The 20,185-nt window shown below is 47.3% G+C and overlaps 1 protein-coding gene across 1 annotated transcript in view; it reads right to left on the bottom strand.

The window, feature by feature from the left end:
* IGDCC3 (immunoglobulin superfamily DCC subclass member 3) overlaps positions 1-20,185 on the bottom strand; it is a 217,985-nt gene that overhangs the window by 73,130 nt on the left and 124,670 nt on the right. The window contains exons 3-5 of the mRNA XM_019503975.1: positions 14,771-14,915; positions 10,699-10,829; positions 2,391-2,528 (exon numbers count right to left, since the gene is read on the bottom strand). Of these exons, the coding sequence (XP_019359520.1) occupies positions 2,391-2,528; positions 10,699-10,829; positions 14,771-14,915 (414 nt within the window). The remainder of the gene's footprint in view (positions 1-2,390; positions 2,529-10,698; positions 10,830-14,770; positions 14,916-20,185) is intronic.

Raw genomic sequence — 20,185 nt, 5'->3', positions numbered from 1 at the left:
CTGACAGGACCTGCCCCTAATGAAACCATGCTGGTTGCCCTTGAGCATCATCCCTGCTGCTGGCCTGTCACAGATGTGCTCCTTGATAATCTTCTCAAAGAGTTTCCCCAGGATTGAAGTAAAACTAATGGGCCTATAGTTGCCCTGGTCCTCCCTCTTCCCTTTTTTAAAGATGGGGACCACGTTGACTTTCTTCCAGTCATCTGGCGCCTGGCCAGAGCACCACGAGTGCTCGTAAAGTTGTGCCCAGGGCCCCACAATAACCCCTGCCAATTCCCTCACCACCCTGGGGTGGAGAGCATCTGGACCTGCTGATATGAACACGACCAGCCCCTCCAGAAGCTCTCTAACCCAGTCCTCCCTGACCTTAGGCCTGGCGGCATTTCTCCCGAGTCCTTCTGGAATCTCGGTTGGGGAGTCCCGGTCCCCGCACAAGACTGCGGGATTTCAGGGATTGCGGCTGGGTGTTGGACAGCTTACGGTACCACAAGGATGATTCTCTCTGCTCTCCTCAAGTTGTATGACTGTAGTGGCCACAGGGTGTCCTTCCAGTGGCTCTTTTAATGAGTTACCATCATAGGAGGTGCCTCTGAAACGTGATTTCATGTGCAAAGACACAAAGACACTATGTGTATAAAGTTGGTTGTGCATGAAAACATCTTTTCTTGGACACTAAGGCTTGGGCTGTTCTTAGTTGGTTTTGTTCCAGTTGGAGTCCTTTCAAAGCCAAGATATTTCCTTTCCACTCCTCCTATTGCTAGAGCACAAGAGCAGCAAATGCTACATATGTTCACAGGCTATCAAAACTGCTCAAGGAGAACCAGAGAGACTCACAAATCCACAAATGTGCTAGAGTACCTTAAACTTACCATACCACCCAGGACAATAGTGCCTGCCTCCTTGGGGAGAGGGAAAAACATTCACAATTAAATGGAACAAGTAAAAAAAAAAAGGGATTTCCTTCAATTCATTGGTTTTGATCAGATGCCAAGTTGCATCCCAATGCAGACAAGATGTCTGGTTTTGGTAGAAAGGTAAGGCTCAGCAAAGCCCATATGGAGTAACATAGCTTGAAATTATTATATCTTCATTATTGCACCATTCTGTGGAGTAAGAGTTTTGAACAAGGCAATAAGCCATTATAATTGGGGCAATTATAAAGTAGTTTATTATAGTCAAGCAGCCTTGTGTCCAAGAACACATTACAGCACAGAGCTTGGTATCATTGACAGTGTACTAGTCAATTTTTAAGACAGCATCAGTATGAAGGTTATCATTCCTGGGCGAGAGAAGGGGGGGAATATATATATATCAGCAAATGGCAGACTGGTGTTGTGGGTATTCACAGTCAACTAAATGGGAAAAGCAGTGTGGCTAAACTGCTCTGGATCACTGCTGTGGAAGTGTATCCTGCCTTGTGCCTGAAGAGAGGAACCCATCCTGCCCACAGCAGAGTTCAGAGAACAAGAGGCTCATGATGGAAGCAGCAAGGAGCTGGGTCAAAGTCTTGGGTAAGCACAGATAGACAATGAGAGGCAGGACAAGCTCCTTTGGCAACATGCAATCCACAAATGGAAAGATCCTGTAAGAACGAAGTGATCTCAGAAGAGGGAAAGCTGCAGGGCTGGAGAAAGGCTGCCGGGGTTCAGCAGATCAGGAAACCTTCTCTGGTCCCACAGTGCAAGAAGGTGGCCACCAGTAATTTATTCAGGAGAGATACCTGCTGGGCCATTAGCTATGAGATCAGTGCTCTGCGGCGCACATCTCTCTGGACTCATGTTTTGAGCAGGCAGAGCTGAAAAAAACATTTGCTTCTGGTTGCAAGAAATGCAGCACTTAACTCCATGCCACTTGTTGGATCTGCTTTGACAGCAGCTCAGGTTTTCCTGCCTATCAACAAATGCTGTTCACTTCTCCACCGAGCAGCAATTCTTCAAAGCTTCATATGTGCCCCTATTAACCACTCCCATTTCCCCGGGTTTATTTTACGTCTCTCAAGAGACAGACAGTTGCTCTGGAGTCTGTTTTCCTTGAAAGATGTGTTTGACTGTTTGTGTATGAATTCACTTCTCTGGGGCCAGCACTGTTGATGCTTTTGATGCAGCTACAGAAGATGCTGTCACTTCTTGGAAAGATAAAATTATCCCCTTTCATGAAGCATCTATGGTGGTAACCCACCCCCTTTTATAACAGGTTGAAATAGGACTCATGAGAAAGCAGCTCCCATAGCACAGACAGAAAGATAAAAGGAGTTCTGAGTCTACAATTAACCTGAACAGTAAAGGGAAGGCTGGATTGTTCAATTCAATAAATACTCGGTGGCATCTAGCTATTTCCCCTGGTGACAACAATCAATTGAATCCAGGATTTCCTGCCACCCACTAGCTTACCTAGTCGACTCCAGGACACAATCGGCCTTGGGTTTCCAGTGGCAACACATTCCAGGATAGCAGTCTGGTGCACAGTCAGGGTGAGGTTTTCCGGACCAACAAGAATCATGGGATCCTTGTAAGCAGTCGAGCGGGAGCCTGCAAAGACAGTCACTGTTAGCCGTATCTGCCGGACCGGGAATCCTGGGGTTGGGGAGAACTTCAAGGGTCATCTAGCCCAGAGGGGGAGGGGAGTACACCTTTTTGGCAGCCATACAACAGATTAGCCCTGTACCCTTCCTGAGTGCCACTTCAACCCCTTTCCCTTACCTGATCTGCTTCTCTACTTCCTGCTCCATGCCACACAATCCCTATGCAAGCTGTTGCTCTGCTTTCTGCTCCCTGTCCTATTAAGCATTGTGCTCCCTCTTCCCTCCCTGATCTGCTACACCTGCATACACAGGCTGCCTATACCAACTATGCCACATGTGCCACAGGTTGGCCACCCCTCATTTGGACCCAGCACAGCAAAAACAGTAAAATACAGTCTCCTACAGCTCCATAAGGCAGGTCGTGCTGTCCATGAGTGCTGATATCAGCATCCCAGGGCCCACATACCCTAAAAGTCCTGGCTCCACAGAGACAGCAAGGACTGAGGCAGGGGCTTACAATAGGTGCAAGAACCTTATTACAGGGCTTTCCAACTTCTAAGTGGCCAGGGGCCAAACACCTACAGGCTGCACCGATGAGAGCCGCATAACCGCAGACTGAATCAGAGTGACTCGGTGAGCTACATGGATACTGGCCCTCCCTCCACTGCCCTGCATCTAACAAGGCTGAGAGCCACTGCTACATGCTATTTAGCCATATTATGGCACCTGCATCTAATGGAGCTCGTACTCTAACCAGACAGACAAAAGAAGGCCTATTCTATTTTAGTAGGTGGGAAAGTGCTGCGCATAGAGATTGCATGACTTGTTCAAGGTTGCATACAGAAGAGCTGAATCCTGGATCTCCTTCAGCCTCTCTACAGCTTTATGGTTTTTGGTTTTCAGGAGGACTGCTCCTTTCTTTCTAGCGTGACTTGTGTTAGTTTTATCACCTTCCAGGAGGTAGGCAGGTGAGCTCTTTAACAATTCCACGAGATGCACGCTTGAGATATCAGAACTCAACACCTCACAGCTGTCACCCAGGGAGTGTGGTGATATCCAAATGCCACCAAGGACCTAACAAAAGCAGCTGGAATTAAGACAGCATCAAAAGTGATGGAGGACAGGCAGCAACAGCTTTCCTGCACATAGGACAAGCTGCGCCAAATTACCTTGTCTCCGAATCAGGTTATGGACTGTGCACAAAGGGGTATAAAGCACCTGCGATGATCTGGGGAGTCTACATACAGTTTACATTTTTCATTTGATATTGAGGGCAATGAATATCTGAGTCACCCTGCAAACTCCATTATTATGGGAATGGTGCCTCTGTTGTCTTCTCACCTCCATATTAAAATGAAGCTCCAAGGAGCAGTAACACAGGGCTAACGATGGAGGACTGTTAACCCCTAATGATCATTTACTGACACAGAAGCACTTTTGGCCGGTTCCTGGCCAGAGAAACCTGTTTGTCCATGTGAACTGATAAATAAGCAGGTGGTTGGCTGGTGGGAGACTAACAGTCTAACACGTGTAGTCATGGATCACTGGTAAAAAAAGTGTTGCTCACCAGCATTTTCAAGAGAGGGAGAACAGAACAGAGGGGCTCCATATTCTAGATTAGGAATTTTCAACCTTTTTTGGTCAGTGTACCAATGGCGGCTGGTCAATGAGCAGGGGGAGCGCAGGTCCACCAGCAGAAGTGATGCACGGTGGCAGAAATGGTGGCAGAAATGAAGTGCTGGATGGCGGCAGCGATCCCACCCCTGCGCCACTGCTATGTACTCCCTGGGGCCTTCCCAAGTACCCCCAGCGGTAAGCATACCCCCGGCTGACACCCCCCATTCTAGATGAGAAGCCACGTTAGGTGAGGATAGAAGGCATTCTCAAAGAGCTTTCCAAAAGGACAAGGAAACCTAAGTCAGGATTGCTCTATAGGGGAGTCACCACTTTGTCCAGGCCTGTAGGTCTCATTTGCAAAGCCTATGCAGTCCATCCTTCAACTATCACAGGCCCAAGAGAGAAGAATGGTAAACTGGAGCGCCCACAACCCTGGAGCTCTAGGAAAGGGTGAGCAGCCTATATGTAACAGGAGAGTCTGAGGGAGCATGCAAGTCACCAGGCTCTAGAGTCTTCACGCCCAGAAGGGGGACAGTAGACAGAGGATCCACACTCACAGAACTTGCCATAGACAGAAGCCAAAGGCAGGGACCTCTGCTCTGACCCCCAAAACGTAGCATGCAGACTCAGGCAGCAGGGTGGGGTGTGCCCAGGAGCGGGAACGTTACATAGGCTGGAACAGCAGGGTGACAACTTGTCTGTGTGTCAGGAACAGGCAGCCACTCCTGGCTTTACCATCTCTCTGTGCCTCAGTGCCCCCTTTGCCAAAGTGAATTCAATTTTGGTCTATTTAGAAGTTAAGCTTTCCAGGGACAAGCATGGCCTCTTGCTGTAGTTTGCAGAGCAGAGAGTACAGTGAGCCCTGACCTGGGGCCAGGCCCCAGGTATTTCCATATGTGGCACGACTGTAGCTCCAAGTAGTAGACTTCTAGCCTGCACTGCAGGCTCATAAGTATGGATCCCCATAACACGGTCCTTTATTACCCACAGTTAAGTTTACTAATCGGCCTGGTGACAGAGAAGCAAAGCTTGGGCCAAAGCCAGGACAATCCCCAGGCTGGGCATTTTAGCTCAATGAATGTTTTATTAAATAATCAGTGTCTGTATTTGGTCTTTCCCCATTGGCAGCTGCTGTTTTATTTCCAGCCCTTATGTTATGGTGAGACCTGGGTTAGACTCAAGATAGTTTGAGGTCCAGCAGCATTTAAGGAATTCCAACAATCCCAGGGTTGCTGCTGGCAAGAATATTCTGTACACCTGCTTGGAGAAATACTTGCATTGATTTTTATCCTTAGGAGTTTGAAGGGAGTAGTGGGAGAAGGGAGATGTGAAGGGCTTGACAGGTTCATTTCAATCTGCTTTGCTATTAGCATTCAGGGTTGTTGTTTTTTTAACTCTTCTTTCAAGATCCATCAGCTGCGGACCCTTGTCATGACTGCAACACTCCTTAGCTAGAAATGATGCAACTGAAAGTACTTTGCAAGGTTTTCCTCCTAGTTTTCATTGCTTACTGCACTGGTTAGCTTTACCCCGTCATGATGCACCAGGGATTGAAGGTAAGAAACCACTGGGGAAGATATTACTGTGGTAGTGAGGAAAGCACAAATCAGAGTGGTTCATTTGTTAATCATTTATACGGCGGCTGCACAGAGGGTGATAAAGTAATATTATGGGTTGTGTTACAACAAATGACATCCGAGGCACAGGGTGTCGAGGGAAATCTGTATACATGTGTGTGTGTTTGTTGAGTTGACTTCCTTGCTAAGTTCATTTCACTATAAAACAAGCAGTAAATTAAATGTTCATGCTCTGATATTATTAATGATCAGCAGTGTTTGGGAGCACAGGGAAATGTGGTGACCCAGCCAGGGTCAACCAGCAGGACCAGCATTGCCAAATGTACAAGCCAACAGCCAGGCTCCTCTGGTGAGAATTTCAGAAGCCCTCAGCAATAGCCATGGCAAGAGTTAACCCTTGCAATGCATTTCCAGTGCGACATTTCTGCCCAAAGGGCTTCACAGCCATATGAAACTCCATTCACAGGGCCAGCAGCTGAAGGATCTGCAAGGTCCTCCAAACAACATAAAGCAATAAAAGGGAAGGGACTGTCTTCTTTAGGGAAACGGATTTAAATTAAGGACCAAGTCTCCAGAGGCCCTGCCTCTGTCATCAATGACAAGGGGACCTAAAGGAAGGATGCTGAGCCTGGCAAAAGGCCCCTTGTGCCATTAAATGACAAGCAGTGGGTGATAGAAGGAAGTGTCACTAGCATGTGCTTTTATACCTGTTGCTGCCTGCATGGGAAGTGTGTTAGTGCAGGGGCAGGGCAGCCGCAAGGAAGCATCTACTCCAGGGCTGTTGGAAACAGTCCATCAAGAGAATAGAAAAAAGTGTCTGTGTTGCTTGCTGTCACTGGGACACCATACTGCTGTGGGAAAGGGATATCCAGGAGGCTGAGCGCATCCCACGGGTCTATCTTCACAGCAAATCAGCATGCCTCCACCAGTGGCAACAAGCAAGATGGAGTGAAGGCACATGGCCCATCTTATGGACCTACTGCCCCATGTGAAAGCACATGGGAGGATAGAAAGCATCTTTCCAGAGCTGTCCTCAGGGCTGGACCAGGCTCTCAACTGAAAACCACTCCCTCACACCTTCTGGTTCTTGCACACATACCAGTGCACCTTCATCTTTTGTATCTCTCTCTTCTGACCCTCTATCAGCATCCTAAGTCTCAAAGAAGCCCAGACAAGTTCAAAGTCTACAGCATAAAACTGGCTTTGGTCCATTTCTTTGCAATACAGCCTGACGGCCGGGGGGGGAGGGGACAAGAGAGCCTGACTTATGAGGTGAAGAACAGAGCATGCCCTTACCCCTGCCACTACCACAGTCCAGTCCAAGGAGAAGGTGCAGAGGTTTGCAACACGGCTTCCTGTTCCATAATGCTAATAAAGCTCTCCTACACAACACAGTCCACATCACTGCCAAAGCAGCACAGAAGCAAAGCCTATATTGGTGAAGGGATGTGCATGTGGACTCGCACCAAAGCTAAAGCCTTATCTTGGACTCACACCAAAGTTTATGCTGGGGCAATGGTGTGACCTCTGCTTGGGTGCCAGTGCCTATACTGGGATGACACACGATGTAGCTATTCTTTGAGTAACTTGGTTTTCTTAGTCAGAATCCACATAGACACTGCCCATAGCAGACCCTGGAAGTGTCCCTTCCAAGGAATGGAGAGTCCCTCGAGAAGAGCTAGCATGTTCCAGCCACAGCAAGCTAACAACTCAGAGCAGGAGGTGGGGAAAACCCAACTTCCCTCCACTGATACTTCACTGTTCATTTTTTTCTTCCTTTCAGCCACAGCTCCACATACATCAGATGAACCAGCATCCAGTGCTGGGACAGACACCTGGTACTACCAGTGCTTTCAGGACCAGTCACTTGCTTTCTGGCCACCTACAGCATCTCTCTCCCCCCAGCCCCTTCCCAGTCCTCAAAGGCCATTGTCTTAGAGGGAGCACTGTGACCAACCTGCCATTCAGCACGGGAAAGCCGCTCCCCAATATCCGTCACCAGCCACATGGCCAGTTCCGAGGGGTACAACTGGCTTTGTGTCACAAGACTCACTGAGCAAGTTCAGTCCCAGCGAGCAGGCAATGGTTGGTAGGACCCAAGAAGATGAGGGCTCAGGCTAACACAGGGCTCGTCTATGAGGCCAATGTCCTGTCCAGGGGCCCCAGGAACCCAAGAATCTCCTCAACCAGACAGTCCAAATTGCTACTCTATGCTGGGCTGCCCCTATCTGAACAGGCCCTCTCCTAAGGACATATCTGGGCCAGCACAGTAGTGTCCAAGAAGATGTTATTAACTGTAGCACCTCAGAGCCCTAACCCTGGACCAGGACACCCTTATACAAAACACACTAGAGGAAGTATAAGAAGGTCTGTGAAAGGGCATCCCCAGGGCCAGGCCCGGTACAGCAGGCCCTTCATCACCTCCTGGCTTTAACTAAGGAGCTCGGCCCTCTGAGTAACAGCATGCTCAAAGCCCCAGAGCCCGATACCTGCATGCCCAGCCCTGAGACTCTCTCCAGCCTGGGACTCACTAGTCCTTGGCCTCATTACCTCCAAAGCCATCACAGGAGGGTCAGGAAGCCCGGCCCACCCCCTTCCTCTGGGTTTCAGCCCAGGGTCCCTATGCTAAGCAGCAAAAGTCCATTCCTTCTGAGCCCACGCACTTCCTGAACAGCTTCCTACCTTCCCTGCTTGGTGATCTTTTCCTGTACAGCTTCTCTCCATCTCTGCCCCTGTTCTATCCTGCCTGCAAGGTTTATAGCAGCTGCCTTGGTGGCTTCATCCCAGCTGGGGCAGATGAGGAGATTCTTCATTAATCCTTTCCAGGTTGTTACTGTGGGATGTGGGGATCTTATCACATGGCCTCTACCTCCAGAAACTTGAAATCTGAGGGCCTGTTTACACTGCAGTGACTGCACCCCCCAAACCATGGCTGAGCCAGCGTTCAGCTAGGGCAACTGCTGGCAGTACAGCTGCAATGGCAAGGAGTTCAGCACTGGCTAACCACCTGTGCACTTACCCAGCAAGCTTTGCAGCCTACACTGACTCCAGGCGCCATTGGCTGGACTTAAGCTAACTGCAGGATAGATATGCCCTTTGTAGGACTCCTTCACCTGTAAGCTCTGCAGAGCCCCAGGAGCTAAGCACTGCTCCTGTCTGCGCATCTTCAACAGCACTTACTGACCTTTCAGCTGGAGTCCTGAATCCGACTCACCCTTTGCACTCTGGGTTATGGCTATGTTGCACTGATTTTCCATGCACAATTGCACAGAGCAGTTTTTTGGAGACCCAGCTCCTGTACAACCCCATTTGTATAATCTCTTCCAGGAAACGTGCATATAAATTAGCTTAGGGGCTCTCTTCTAGGAAATGTGGACCTCTGGGTTGTTGGCCCAGACGTGCCTGTTCAGAAAAAATCTGACCTAAGGATCACCAGTGGCTTGAAACCAGAAAGAAGCAAACTGCTTGTTTTCTTCGGAGAGCAGGCAAAGGGCCTTCACAGCCTTGTGCAAGACAAGGGCGCAACATGCTCATTTCCTGTGAGCTGCCCGGCTGGTCCTGGCTGCATGATTTGATGTCAGGCTTTCTCTCTTCCTATCTCTAGGGAGAGTTTCTGAAATATCAAAGGAGGTTTTATGAAAAGAAGAGATGGAAAAAGGTAGGCTAAATAGTAGACTACACAGCTGACATCATCCAAATGACTGGCACAGTAGAAACTGGTTGACTGGCCAATTCCTCAAAACAGCTGCAAGATGGTCACCTAGAAAGATGATTTAACAGCAGACAATTGCAGGCCTCTAATGAAATAAGGGAAAGTTGCTGGCTGTAATTTCAAAGGGACTTTAAACCATCATCCATTACAAATCCAGATATCACCTGCAGGTGCAGTTTTTGTGTCCTACAGCAAAATGCAAACCTGTGTACGCAAACCTCTGTCCTGCTCCATTTGAGCTGGTTTCCTCTGTTTGTTTGGTACTGGGTACCTAAGGTTGGGCAGCAAGCATCTGGGCACCCAATAGCATGTACATCTACTTCAGCCACTCATTGGAATGGAGCCCCCATAACCATTATTGATTTTCCCCCTATAATATTCAGTACGGTCAGGAATGAATTTCCATCACTTTCAATCAGGGGGTTAAAGCCAACATTTTTTTTAAAAAAACAGCTTATTCTTCTGGAGGATTTTCCCCATGCTTTTTCTTTTGGAAGCATCACTGCTCCTTGGGCTGTAATGCAGTGCTAACAGCACACAGAATATATTTCTCCTCCTGGATAAATAATTGATCATGCTGCATGTTACAATTACTTCAGGAGTGGACAGAGCTTATAAGGAGATGATGAATCTTTCACGTTTCAAAAGGGATTTATTTAATGTAAAGCTGCCGTAACTCATGTTCCCACCTTGCTCCCTCCCCATGCAGCAACCGGCACTAATTTAAAGGCAAAGAGACAGATTTATTTGCAATCAAATGGACCATTCTGGCAGCAACTAATAATACTCAGGAAGAATGAATGCAGTATTCTTGGGCAGAAGAAAGTCCATTGACAGGAACCTCAGTAATGATCTGTTAAACCAGTGATTCTCAACCAGGGTACTATGGCACCCAGAGGTGCCTGAGATCTTTTCAAGGGTGCTATGTAGCACTGTTAGGTTCACAAACATGATTCACAGGAAAAACCAAGAGATTTCAAATAGAAATCCATAGTGTTAAAAACTGCCCTGTTGTGGTCTTTCTGAGTTCTTTGCAACAGAAGAATTGCTTTGGTATTTTTCTGTAGTAAAAAAAACCCAGTGAAAACTGAGCTGGAAATTTCCAAGGTGGGGGCTTGAGTCTATTGAGATGCTAATGCCTCAAATCTACTGAGGGGTGCTTTGAGTCTAAAAAAGGTTGAGAACCACTATGTTAAGCTGTCCCAGCCCAAAATAATGGGGAGAACGGGAATGGGGAAAAGAACTTCTAGGCCAGGCTGGCTCCTACAAACCTGACACGGTGAGTCTGGCTTCCCGGCTGAATTTCACATTCGCAATATTTGTAGCAACACAGTGAAAAATCCCACTGTCTTCAGCTCTCAGCCCAGTGATCTGCAGGACTCCCTTTGGAAGCAGCGTGTACCTAAAGAGCACAAAAAAGCAAAGCGTTTGCTAAATGAACATGGCTGGAGAGCAGAGTTGTATATCCAGGGTGACTTCGGGCTTCTGACAGTACAGATTTCCAGCACCCCGTGTCTGGGAGTACACAAAGGTGCCACCCAAACCAAGCTCACCCCAACTCAAGGATCTCAGGTGTAGTAACACAAAGACTGTTTCTTTCAGAGACAGGATCTTTGACTTTCCAATGAGCCTTTGACAGTAGTCAAACCCCCCAGTCAGAGTATTATCTAAGATACTAGGCAATCAGGACTCATAGTAGAGATGATCTCTTTTATTAGACCAACAAGATTTTTGCAAAAAAGTTGCTTCAATTGCAAAAATTGTGTTGGTCTAATAAAAGATATCATCTGTACTTCGAGTCCTGATTGCCTTTTCCTCTAGACCAATATGGCTACAACCTGGATACCTGACATATAAGATACTAAGATGTTCTCTGTGCCAATGTCCCTTTAGCAGGAGTTTCTCTTCAAAGAGCCAATGTGCCAGGGGATGTTATGCGTCAAAGGTAACACAGCAGGACTTTGTGGCAGCCTCAGCAGTGCATTTGGCTGGACATGCGGGACAAGACAAGTCAACCTCAGAAGAAAACATCTCAGAGATGGAACCACCCCATGGAGAAAAGAGTTGAGGACTTTTTTCCACACTGAACACTGCCCTGTCTGCACCTGGGATCCTTTCCTTGCCTTTGTTAATATTATTTTTCAAGTTACTAGAGTTGGACAACAGAACACATGAGAAATTCCAGAGTTTATTGCTCAAAGGACAAAAGAAGCCTGCTACTGTCCACACAAATGAACCTCAATAGGAGTCTGACGCTAATATGTGCTGCCTGATGGCACTGATTGGCTTCATGGAGATACAAAACATTATCTCACCAGCGATTAATTATCTGTGCTGGACTCAGTCTGGAATGCACTGTACTGCTGGCAACGTTTACTGGCAAACTGTAGCGGTATCACCTCCCCTGGGCCCTGCCAATAATGCTTTTTCAGTCTTACTAGATCTTTATGGAGTTGGGTCTGTGTGAACCTCACATCATCTCCCAATGCCAGAGGTCATTAGCACACTTTTTTGTTGCCATTTGTTCTTATTTTACCAGTGTTAAAATAGGTTAATGGTAGAGTTTTTAGGAAGAGGTTTGAAATTTCTGGCATTTTCAGTCATCTCTAGAACTTTAAGTGAATGGGCTTTAATAATATATATACTGTATTATGATAGGTTGCTTAACATCTTTTTTTTTACAGCTATATCTTTAAATTGGCTGGCAGTAGGTCATTACACTCTGATGAGTTAATAATCTAGTTCCATCTGGAAGCTGGAGAATATCTTTTTCTAGATCAGCATATGGTTAAGTATCTGTAACCTGCTCTCTATGCCGGGTTCTGAAAGCTTGGCTGAGTATCTCAGACAGCATGAGAGCAATCAGTTTTATATGTACTGAAGTTGATTGCAATCTCCCCAGGACTTTAAAATGTTCTTTGTTTTGGATGAATTATACCACCAGAAGCCTTCATTTTTGTTAACAATCTGCCCACAGCATTAGAAGATTCAATTCCAAAGCTATTATTCTGTCTTCAAAGCCTCAAAACGTAAGACTCAGCATACACATTTATAAACAATTTATACACAGAAATGCACCAACCATGATTAATGTAGAAATCCAATTCAGTTACAGAGGAAGCAGCTCTCTTCACCCTGTCTCTTGGGTGTCAGAGATTAATCTACAGAGCTCATGATAGAAACCTTCTCTATTCCCACAGGAAGCAGAATCTGTTCAGACTCCAGATGCTCAGGACAGGTAGGAGGAACCTAATCTAACTCCTTGCCAGGAGATAGTTCTCCCTTATCCAAGGAGAAGCAAAGGGCAAGCAGTGGAAAACGTGTTGGGTGATCACAGGGCTGCATTCTGCAACTGTTCCTTTTCAGCCTCAGTTGTAAGGAGGGGCGATGGTCTTGTTCAACTCCTTACCGTACACATGGGCACATCCCCAAGTCCCCAACACTGGGCACACACTTTGACCCTAGCCTGCAGCAATCTTTGCCACTCCAATCTTTGGCATCTCTGGAGCAAAGGTGCACACAGCTCTCCTCCTGTAATTCCCATAGCTGGAGATAGACTATCCTTCATGGCTGCAGGGGGCAGGAGTAGGGACAGTGGCCTCAAACTGCAGCAGTGGAAATTTAAGTTGGAGATAGGAAACATTTTCTCACTCAGAGGGTGGTTCACTACCCAGAGAGGTTGTGAAATCTCCATCCTTGGAAATTTTCAAGAGCAGGTTAGACAGACACTTGGCTGGAGTGGTTTAGTCAGGGTTGATCCTGCTCTGAGCAAGTGGCTGGACTAGATGATCTCGTGAAGTCCCTACTTTCCTATGATCCTATGACTTGTTCCAGTTTCAACACTTTCATTTTAATGAATGCACTTTCAAGGCTCAGGTCTGCAGCCTTTACTCACCCTAACTGGTATTTACCTAGACCACAGAGTCCCACTGAGCCATACTGCTGGCTAGCCAGGACCTGTACACAGCTCCTTGTGTAATACTCAACATGAGCCAAGCCTGTAGTTGCCTAAGAAAAAGACCTGATAACACAAGGAAAAGCAAAATCTGATGGCTGGTCTCTTGGGTGCTTCTAATGTAAGTTCATGGAGAAGCTGAAAAGGTCAACCATTGTTTCAGTTCTTCTGCGTTTTGTTTTAGCCTCTCAAGCACCAAGCTTCCTTTTGGCACTGAAATGACATTTTGAGACCGGGGCCTTCAGAGAAAAAAATCTCTCCTGATTCCTCATTGCATCTCTTCCTCCTAAGCAGACAGCGAGTTGTGAAGAAGGTGTGCTAGGATCTGCGCTCTCCAGGAAGTCTTGTTTAGGGGCTGATCAGAGGCAGCTGTGACTGTCATGGGCTGCAGATAGCATGTCATTCCTTTCCTGTTACAAGCCCTCCCACCTGCCCCCTCATTTTCTGCCAAATCTTGGAAGATCAAACTGTTTCCTAAGCAAACGGAGGGACCTGTCAAAAAAAGAATTAAGGAGCGGGGATTTCAGGGTTATAAGGGAGGAGGGGAAATGAGTTTGGTTGTTTTTTTTAAAGGCTAGTTGAATAGGAAAAGAACTAAATAGGTTTTAAGAGGAGGATCCCTCTGTTCATCTCATTATTGACAAGGCACCGTATCACAAGGGAGCTCAGAGACTTCTGATGAGGTTAGAGTTGAACTCCTCAAAGGGCCTCCTAGCACCAGGCTGCTGCTCACATAACTTGTCCCTTTGACTTTGGCTCAGCAGCAAAAGGGAAATTCACACCACTTGAGCCAAAGCAAAGATGGGACGGGACATGCAGTGTGGGCCGGTCAGTCGGGTCCTGCACGGAACCTGATGGAGGGCTCCTAGCACAGGAAAACCAACCTGCAGTGAGGGTTGCATTGAATCTCTCCTCCACCAGAGAGCCCTGAAGAACAAGCGGTGTCAGCTGGGAAGAGGCTGAAACAGCATGGCCCAGGGATGCATTAATTCAACACATCTCTAAGCCTAAAGGATCCTATGGAGCCTATAAGATATATTACAGCTGTCTTTTCATGACAGAAGAACAGTGACTTCCATGGAGCCAGGCAGCAGAGAGACCTTTCCATCTCATTGGGCTTACAAGAATGAATTTGGCTGACCTAGAACAGGTTATCCAGAGACATGATGGAATCTCCATCCTTGGAGGTTTTTAAGAACCAGCTCAACAAAGCCTTGGCTGAGATGATCTAGTTGGGGCTGGTCCTGCTTTGAGCAGGGAGCTGGACTAGATGCGACCTTCTGAGGTTCCTTCCAAACCTCATTTTCTATGATGCTGTGACCTGTTTCCAACATGTGTGTGGGTGCAGAGAGAAACTGCACATGGTAAGTCATCTGTGCGCCTCTTACCTTTTGTTATCTCTACTGATGGGGACACGATTCTTTTGCCACAAGATTACAGGCTCCGGTAACCCATGGATCTGACACTGGAACCGTGCAATGCCTCCTTCTTCCACAACTGCGTTCTGTGGGTGAATGTGGAAGTCGGACATAGCTGGAAGAGAAGGGAAAAAACAGGGGCAGGTGAAATCCAGACTAAGAAACAGCACTGTCAACAAAGGTTGCAGTGACCTTGGCTGGCAGGGCTATCAATGACTTCAGTGCCCAGCAGTCAACAATTAGGTTGGGTGATGCAATGAAGTTGCCAAAAATACAGCTGGAGCTTGCTTGATCCCACCTGAATATGTACCCGCTCCCTTGGGATAAAGAAGCAGCAGTGCTTAGAAGCTGTGCATTCGCGTACCTAAATCTTACTTAAACCAAAAAGAGAAACATCTCCACTCAGCAATGAAGCTTGCAAGTGCCTCTGTTATCCTAGCATCGAGAAGGATGCTGCAACACTACAGTAGCATTCACTGACAGTCTATACTATTGATTTCAGTGGGTTTTGGATCAGGCCTAATAGTAGAAAATGAGCATCTTGTTCCTAGGCTCTTTTCATTCCACTGCTGCGAGGACCTTTCAAGCCCACCACCCACAGCCATCCTTGTTGTGTGTATGGCTTCACTATGGCATTAACTCAGTTGTCATTTCTGCATTGCAAAGGCTTACAGAACAAGCTGGGAGAACCTTTCCTGGCAGTCGATTCTGAACCTCTGCTTGACACATATGGCAGGCAGCCTCAGCTCATTTCCAGTTCCTGCTTTCCAGCACCACAAAAGGATCAATTACAACCACAGTAAAGTAAGACTTGGAATGACAGAAACATGTTCCAACATTGCTAGTGATCCATCCTCAACTCCCAGTGCTAGTTTTAGTGCCTATTTGCCCCATGCCCTGATAGCAGCAGAAGTCCCCCATTCAGTACTGTACAAGTAACAAACCTATTCCAGACACCCAACAACCTAATGATAACAGGCCAAATTTTGCCTTGAGTAGCCCTGACTGAGACCAAGGAAGTGTAGAGGAGTGAGTTGCATCAATCAGACAAGAATTCACTCAGCAGTCACTCCAGGGAGTCCTGGCTGGGAGTCCAGAGAAGCCCCCAGGACACTGCAACAGCACAGTCAAAACACCAGCAACGGGTCTTCCTTGATGGTGCTAGCACTGCAAGACCCAGCACCTCTATCATTTCAATCACCAGACCGTAAAGCTGATGCCGATAAGCCTGAGCTTTGTCAGGCCTTCCTGCCTGCCTGCCAAGCAAAAATTGCACATAAAGGGAACACTGCTTCTGAGGGGCCCTTTAAGCAAGCTAATGGGTAAACACTTCTACTGAGCATCCCAAGCTCCTGGCACAGTACTGTATCTTGTAGCATGTTGTGGTCATCCAGAAAAGGATCCAATGCAGATTCATTCATAAGATGTTACTGTGCTCCACAGGAATGGAGAGAAGGCCAGGACATGGTGAGAGAGGGCATGTGCACATCAAGGAATCCAGTGGTAGCATTACAGGGAACCAGGGACACTTTTGCAGAGAGCAAGTTTAACAAACAGTAGTGGGTTTCTGTCTTGTGGTCACTGCTGTGGACAAGGTCCACGTCACCTCCAGCGCCAGCGAAGTGGAAAGTAAGAAGTGAAAAGCATCATCTCCCACTTTCACATCACCTCTCCATAACCAGACACCTGCATCTTCCTGCACTGCTCATTTCTGCTCCTTGTAGAACCGAATCACCACAGACCCACTTCTGTGGGGCACTGCATACCTCCAACCTGCCCCTGAGCATCCAGCAGGTCTGATATTACCAGAAAGCACTCAGGACCTCTCTGGGTTAGCCCCCACATGCCCACAATACACATGGCTGCCTTGGCTTCTCATTCCAGCCAGCTGGCAGGAAAGGACAAATTGCAAAGCATTCAGGGAAGGAGAAGAAAACCATCCCGATTCAGCGTGCACTAATAGCAATAATCATTGTGTGCAAAGTGCCTGGCATGCTGTTAGCAAGACATAAATAATACAGTAATTATTACTATTAATTAATTGGAAGGTGCTGCTTGTTGACTCCACAATAACCATATCCCGGGCTAATAAACAGCCCAGCACTTATTTAGCTCATGATTCATTTTCAGTACCACACGGACGGGAAAATCCCTCAACTTACCAGACAAGATGAGATTCAAGAACCACCCTTCTGCCCTCTAATTCTGCCTTCCCAGCCCTAAAAAAGACTTCTCTCCCTCCTCAAAACAACCTCTTGCCTCTTTTTGCAGGTGGCATGGGGTAAAAAAGGTGCCTTGGCTAGGAAACAAGCTAGGGAGACCTCAGGGTGGCTTCATCACTCATTGCAGATTCCAGTTGGACTCAGGCAGCTGGGAGCCTGCTATTAGCATTCATGCATTAAATATGGGCTGCATTAACCCACTCCCTATCAGCAGCCTCGACTTTCTCGTCACACATTTGTTCAGCTGATTGCATGACACCGAGGAGCAAAGCCCCGGCAAAGGGTGGGGAAGGTTGAGCTTAGATCTTGCTCTCTGGCACTAAGCATTTCATTAATAACCATTTTGCTTCAAGTGTGAGTGGCTTTCACCTGCCAGATGGCCTTTGAGAGATAGCTGGAACACCCGAGCCACCACTCCCTGCGCCCAGCAGCTCACCGCATGGCTCGTACACCCTGATTACAGCCGGCCTCCATGTAATGTGAAACCCACTGGGCAGGGAGCTTGGCCTCCAACAGCAATGCCATGCGCTCTGCTTCCAATACAGAGAGGGCAGCAGGCAACCGACCTTCTCTATAGAAATGACACAACTTCTCCAACTTGGAAGGTGGAAACTGGGTTGCTCCTCACATGAGCAAGGGCAGGGCACCCAATGACTAAGGCAAATGGGAACGGAGGGATCACTGGAAAACCCACCAGCTTGGGGAAGAATACCAGGAAAGGGCCTAGCTCCAAGCCCCATGGAAATCAAGGGCCATCAGGGTTAAGTCAAGGCAGTGCCACCTCCAAAATGGGGGTGAGGTATAATGGGGGGTGGCCTGGGGATGCCTTGCCTCAGCAGAAACCCAGAGACAAGTACCTTCTCTCAGGGGAATCCTGTCTGGTGCAGGACATGCCATTTAGGACTCCTTGGGACTGAGGTCCACCCAATCCAAAGTCCTGCTAGACATTCAGAGGGTTCCCTGGCTTTGCTCCGGTTAATGTCCCCTCCCTAGGTGTCAGCCCAAGTGAGGGACAGTAAAACCATCCTTCAGCCATGTCTGGAAAAGCGGTGCCTTTCTTTGATATTTTCATATTGTTCAAATGACTGACGTTTGCCTAAATTAGGGTCTCCCAGTCAGTGAGTGCAAAATCAGGCCCTGAGGCTAAAAGAAACCAAGATACCCTGGCTGCAGCAGAGGAAACTGAGGTTGGAAATTAGGAGGAGCTTTCTGACTGATGGTGGTAAAGTGCTGCAACAGCCTGCCCAGAGAGGCGGTAGAATCTGGAAACGTTCAAGAGGAGGTTGGACAGACACTTTGGCTGGGGTGGCTTAGTCGGGGATGATTCTGCCTTGAGCAGGGGGCTGGAACAGATGACCTCAGAAGGTCCCTTCCAGCCCAACTTTCCTATGATCTAGGACTTCATTTTTCGCATTAGTTGTATGACAGAAGGGCTGAATTGGGGATCAGGAACACGTGCTGTACAGATTCTTAGAAAGAAGACAGCCCACTATCTCAAAAAGTTTTACAATCCTGATAGGCCACCAGCCACCAAAAGAAGAGTACTTTAAATCTGATGTGAGTACCCAAAACCTGACAGCTGGGCACCAGGCACTAAGGTACGAGCACTGTATAATTAATACCGCTGGACTAGCCACTGGGGAACCATGAGTTATCAGGAACTGCACAGAGTTAAATAATACAGCAAAATACTCCCAAATCCAAATGCCTGGGCCAAGCTTCCTTGTGGATGGGAAATTTTTCCATGCTGTAGGGATGACTGCGGAGAGCAAAGTGTGAATGAAAACAGCTGTGGGTAGAAAAATGCATGCTCATTTCTTTATTTCATTAATATCATCTCTTAAAGTTAAAATTGCAGTGATAACCTGTACTCTTAAAGACACTAGTATTAATATTTCCTATGAATAAAACATGAGAAGCTATAAATTATTCAGTTAGCAGGATGTTAAGTAAAATATTACTCTTCAACGACCCTATAACGTGGCTTTGAAGCACGGTTTTATGTTAAATGCCTAGGAAACACCGTGACCCTTGCCAAGACAGCTGGTGTCCCAAAGCTGCATTAAAAATTAATGTGTTGATCTGCAAAATGTGATTTTTAAAGCAGGTTTGCAACTTTGTTTACCATTAAAAAGACAAAGGTTTCGCTGGAGCTTGTCTAACTAGCAGCTGAGTTAACTGTGAAGAATCACTGGAACATGGTTTCCTACCTGGAAATAAATCACAAAGGGGAGAGAGTTGGAAAACTGACATCTTGATGGCCACCAATCAAGGGAAGAAAATCTCTGTTGCTATCCATAGAATGCTCCATGCTTCCCACCTGCCTGTACCTACCTCAGATGCTTGAGCTCTAGCTTTCTTTTCTCTTTTACCAGGAACCACCCAGGCTTTCATTATCAGAGGGGCTTAATTGCTTAAACATACATTGGGAACAGGGCTGCCCAAACTTCACAGCACCAATGGTGGCACTGGCCTTTTGCCAGGAGCCTGAGGGAAGCATCTAATTTGTATGCAAATGTATGTAATTATTTTTTTTTTAAATAAATGCATGCAACCAGAATATTTGCTTGGGCTCCTAATCTCCCCACACAGGGAGAACCTGTCTAATGGATCTGTGTTGTCTAACTCCATCTGTCTGTCCGGCGTCCCCAGGACAACCATCGGAGGAAGAGTGGATGAATGGGACTTGCTGCCTGGTTTCGTTAATCTGCACTGAGAACATGTGTGCATGGGTTTATTTCCTGCTAAGGTCTCCTATGGCTCAGCTCCCTGTGTGGTATGAAAGGCAGCATTCGGTGAGGAGCATCCACATTAAGACCGTAGCGCACTGGAATGTCCCAGCCCAGCCTACTGCATACCCATGTCCCGACACAGCACGTATAGACAGATGTGGAATCCTCCCCTCCCAGGGAAATACACCACCATAGGCAGAGTCAGGTCTAAAACCTGAGGTGGTGTCTCTCTGTCCAGAACATGGCCGTGATGCGAAAGGTCTCAGGGCTGCTACCAGACACTAGGGCCCGTTGACTCCCACAACTAGGTGCATCTACATGAGACATTTACTGCGTGTTAGCCTAATAACACTGCACAGTAAGGCTGTGTGAAGCTTCAGGTGCCTATTCGATTCGGAGGAGATTTGGCCCGATTCAGTGGCCAAATCTCC

Source organism: Gavialis gangeticus, unplaced genomic scaffold (genome assembly GCF_001723915.1).
Source record: "Gavialis gangeticus isolate Ggan-Ray unplaced genomic scaffold, GavGan_comp1, whole genome shotgun sequence".
In the NCBI taxonomy this organism is placed as follows: Eukaryota; Metazoa; Chordata; order Crocodylia; family Gavialidae; genus Gavialis; species Gavialis gangeticus.
This window is presented reverse-complemented; position numbering and strand designations above follow the sequence as displayed.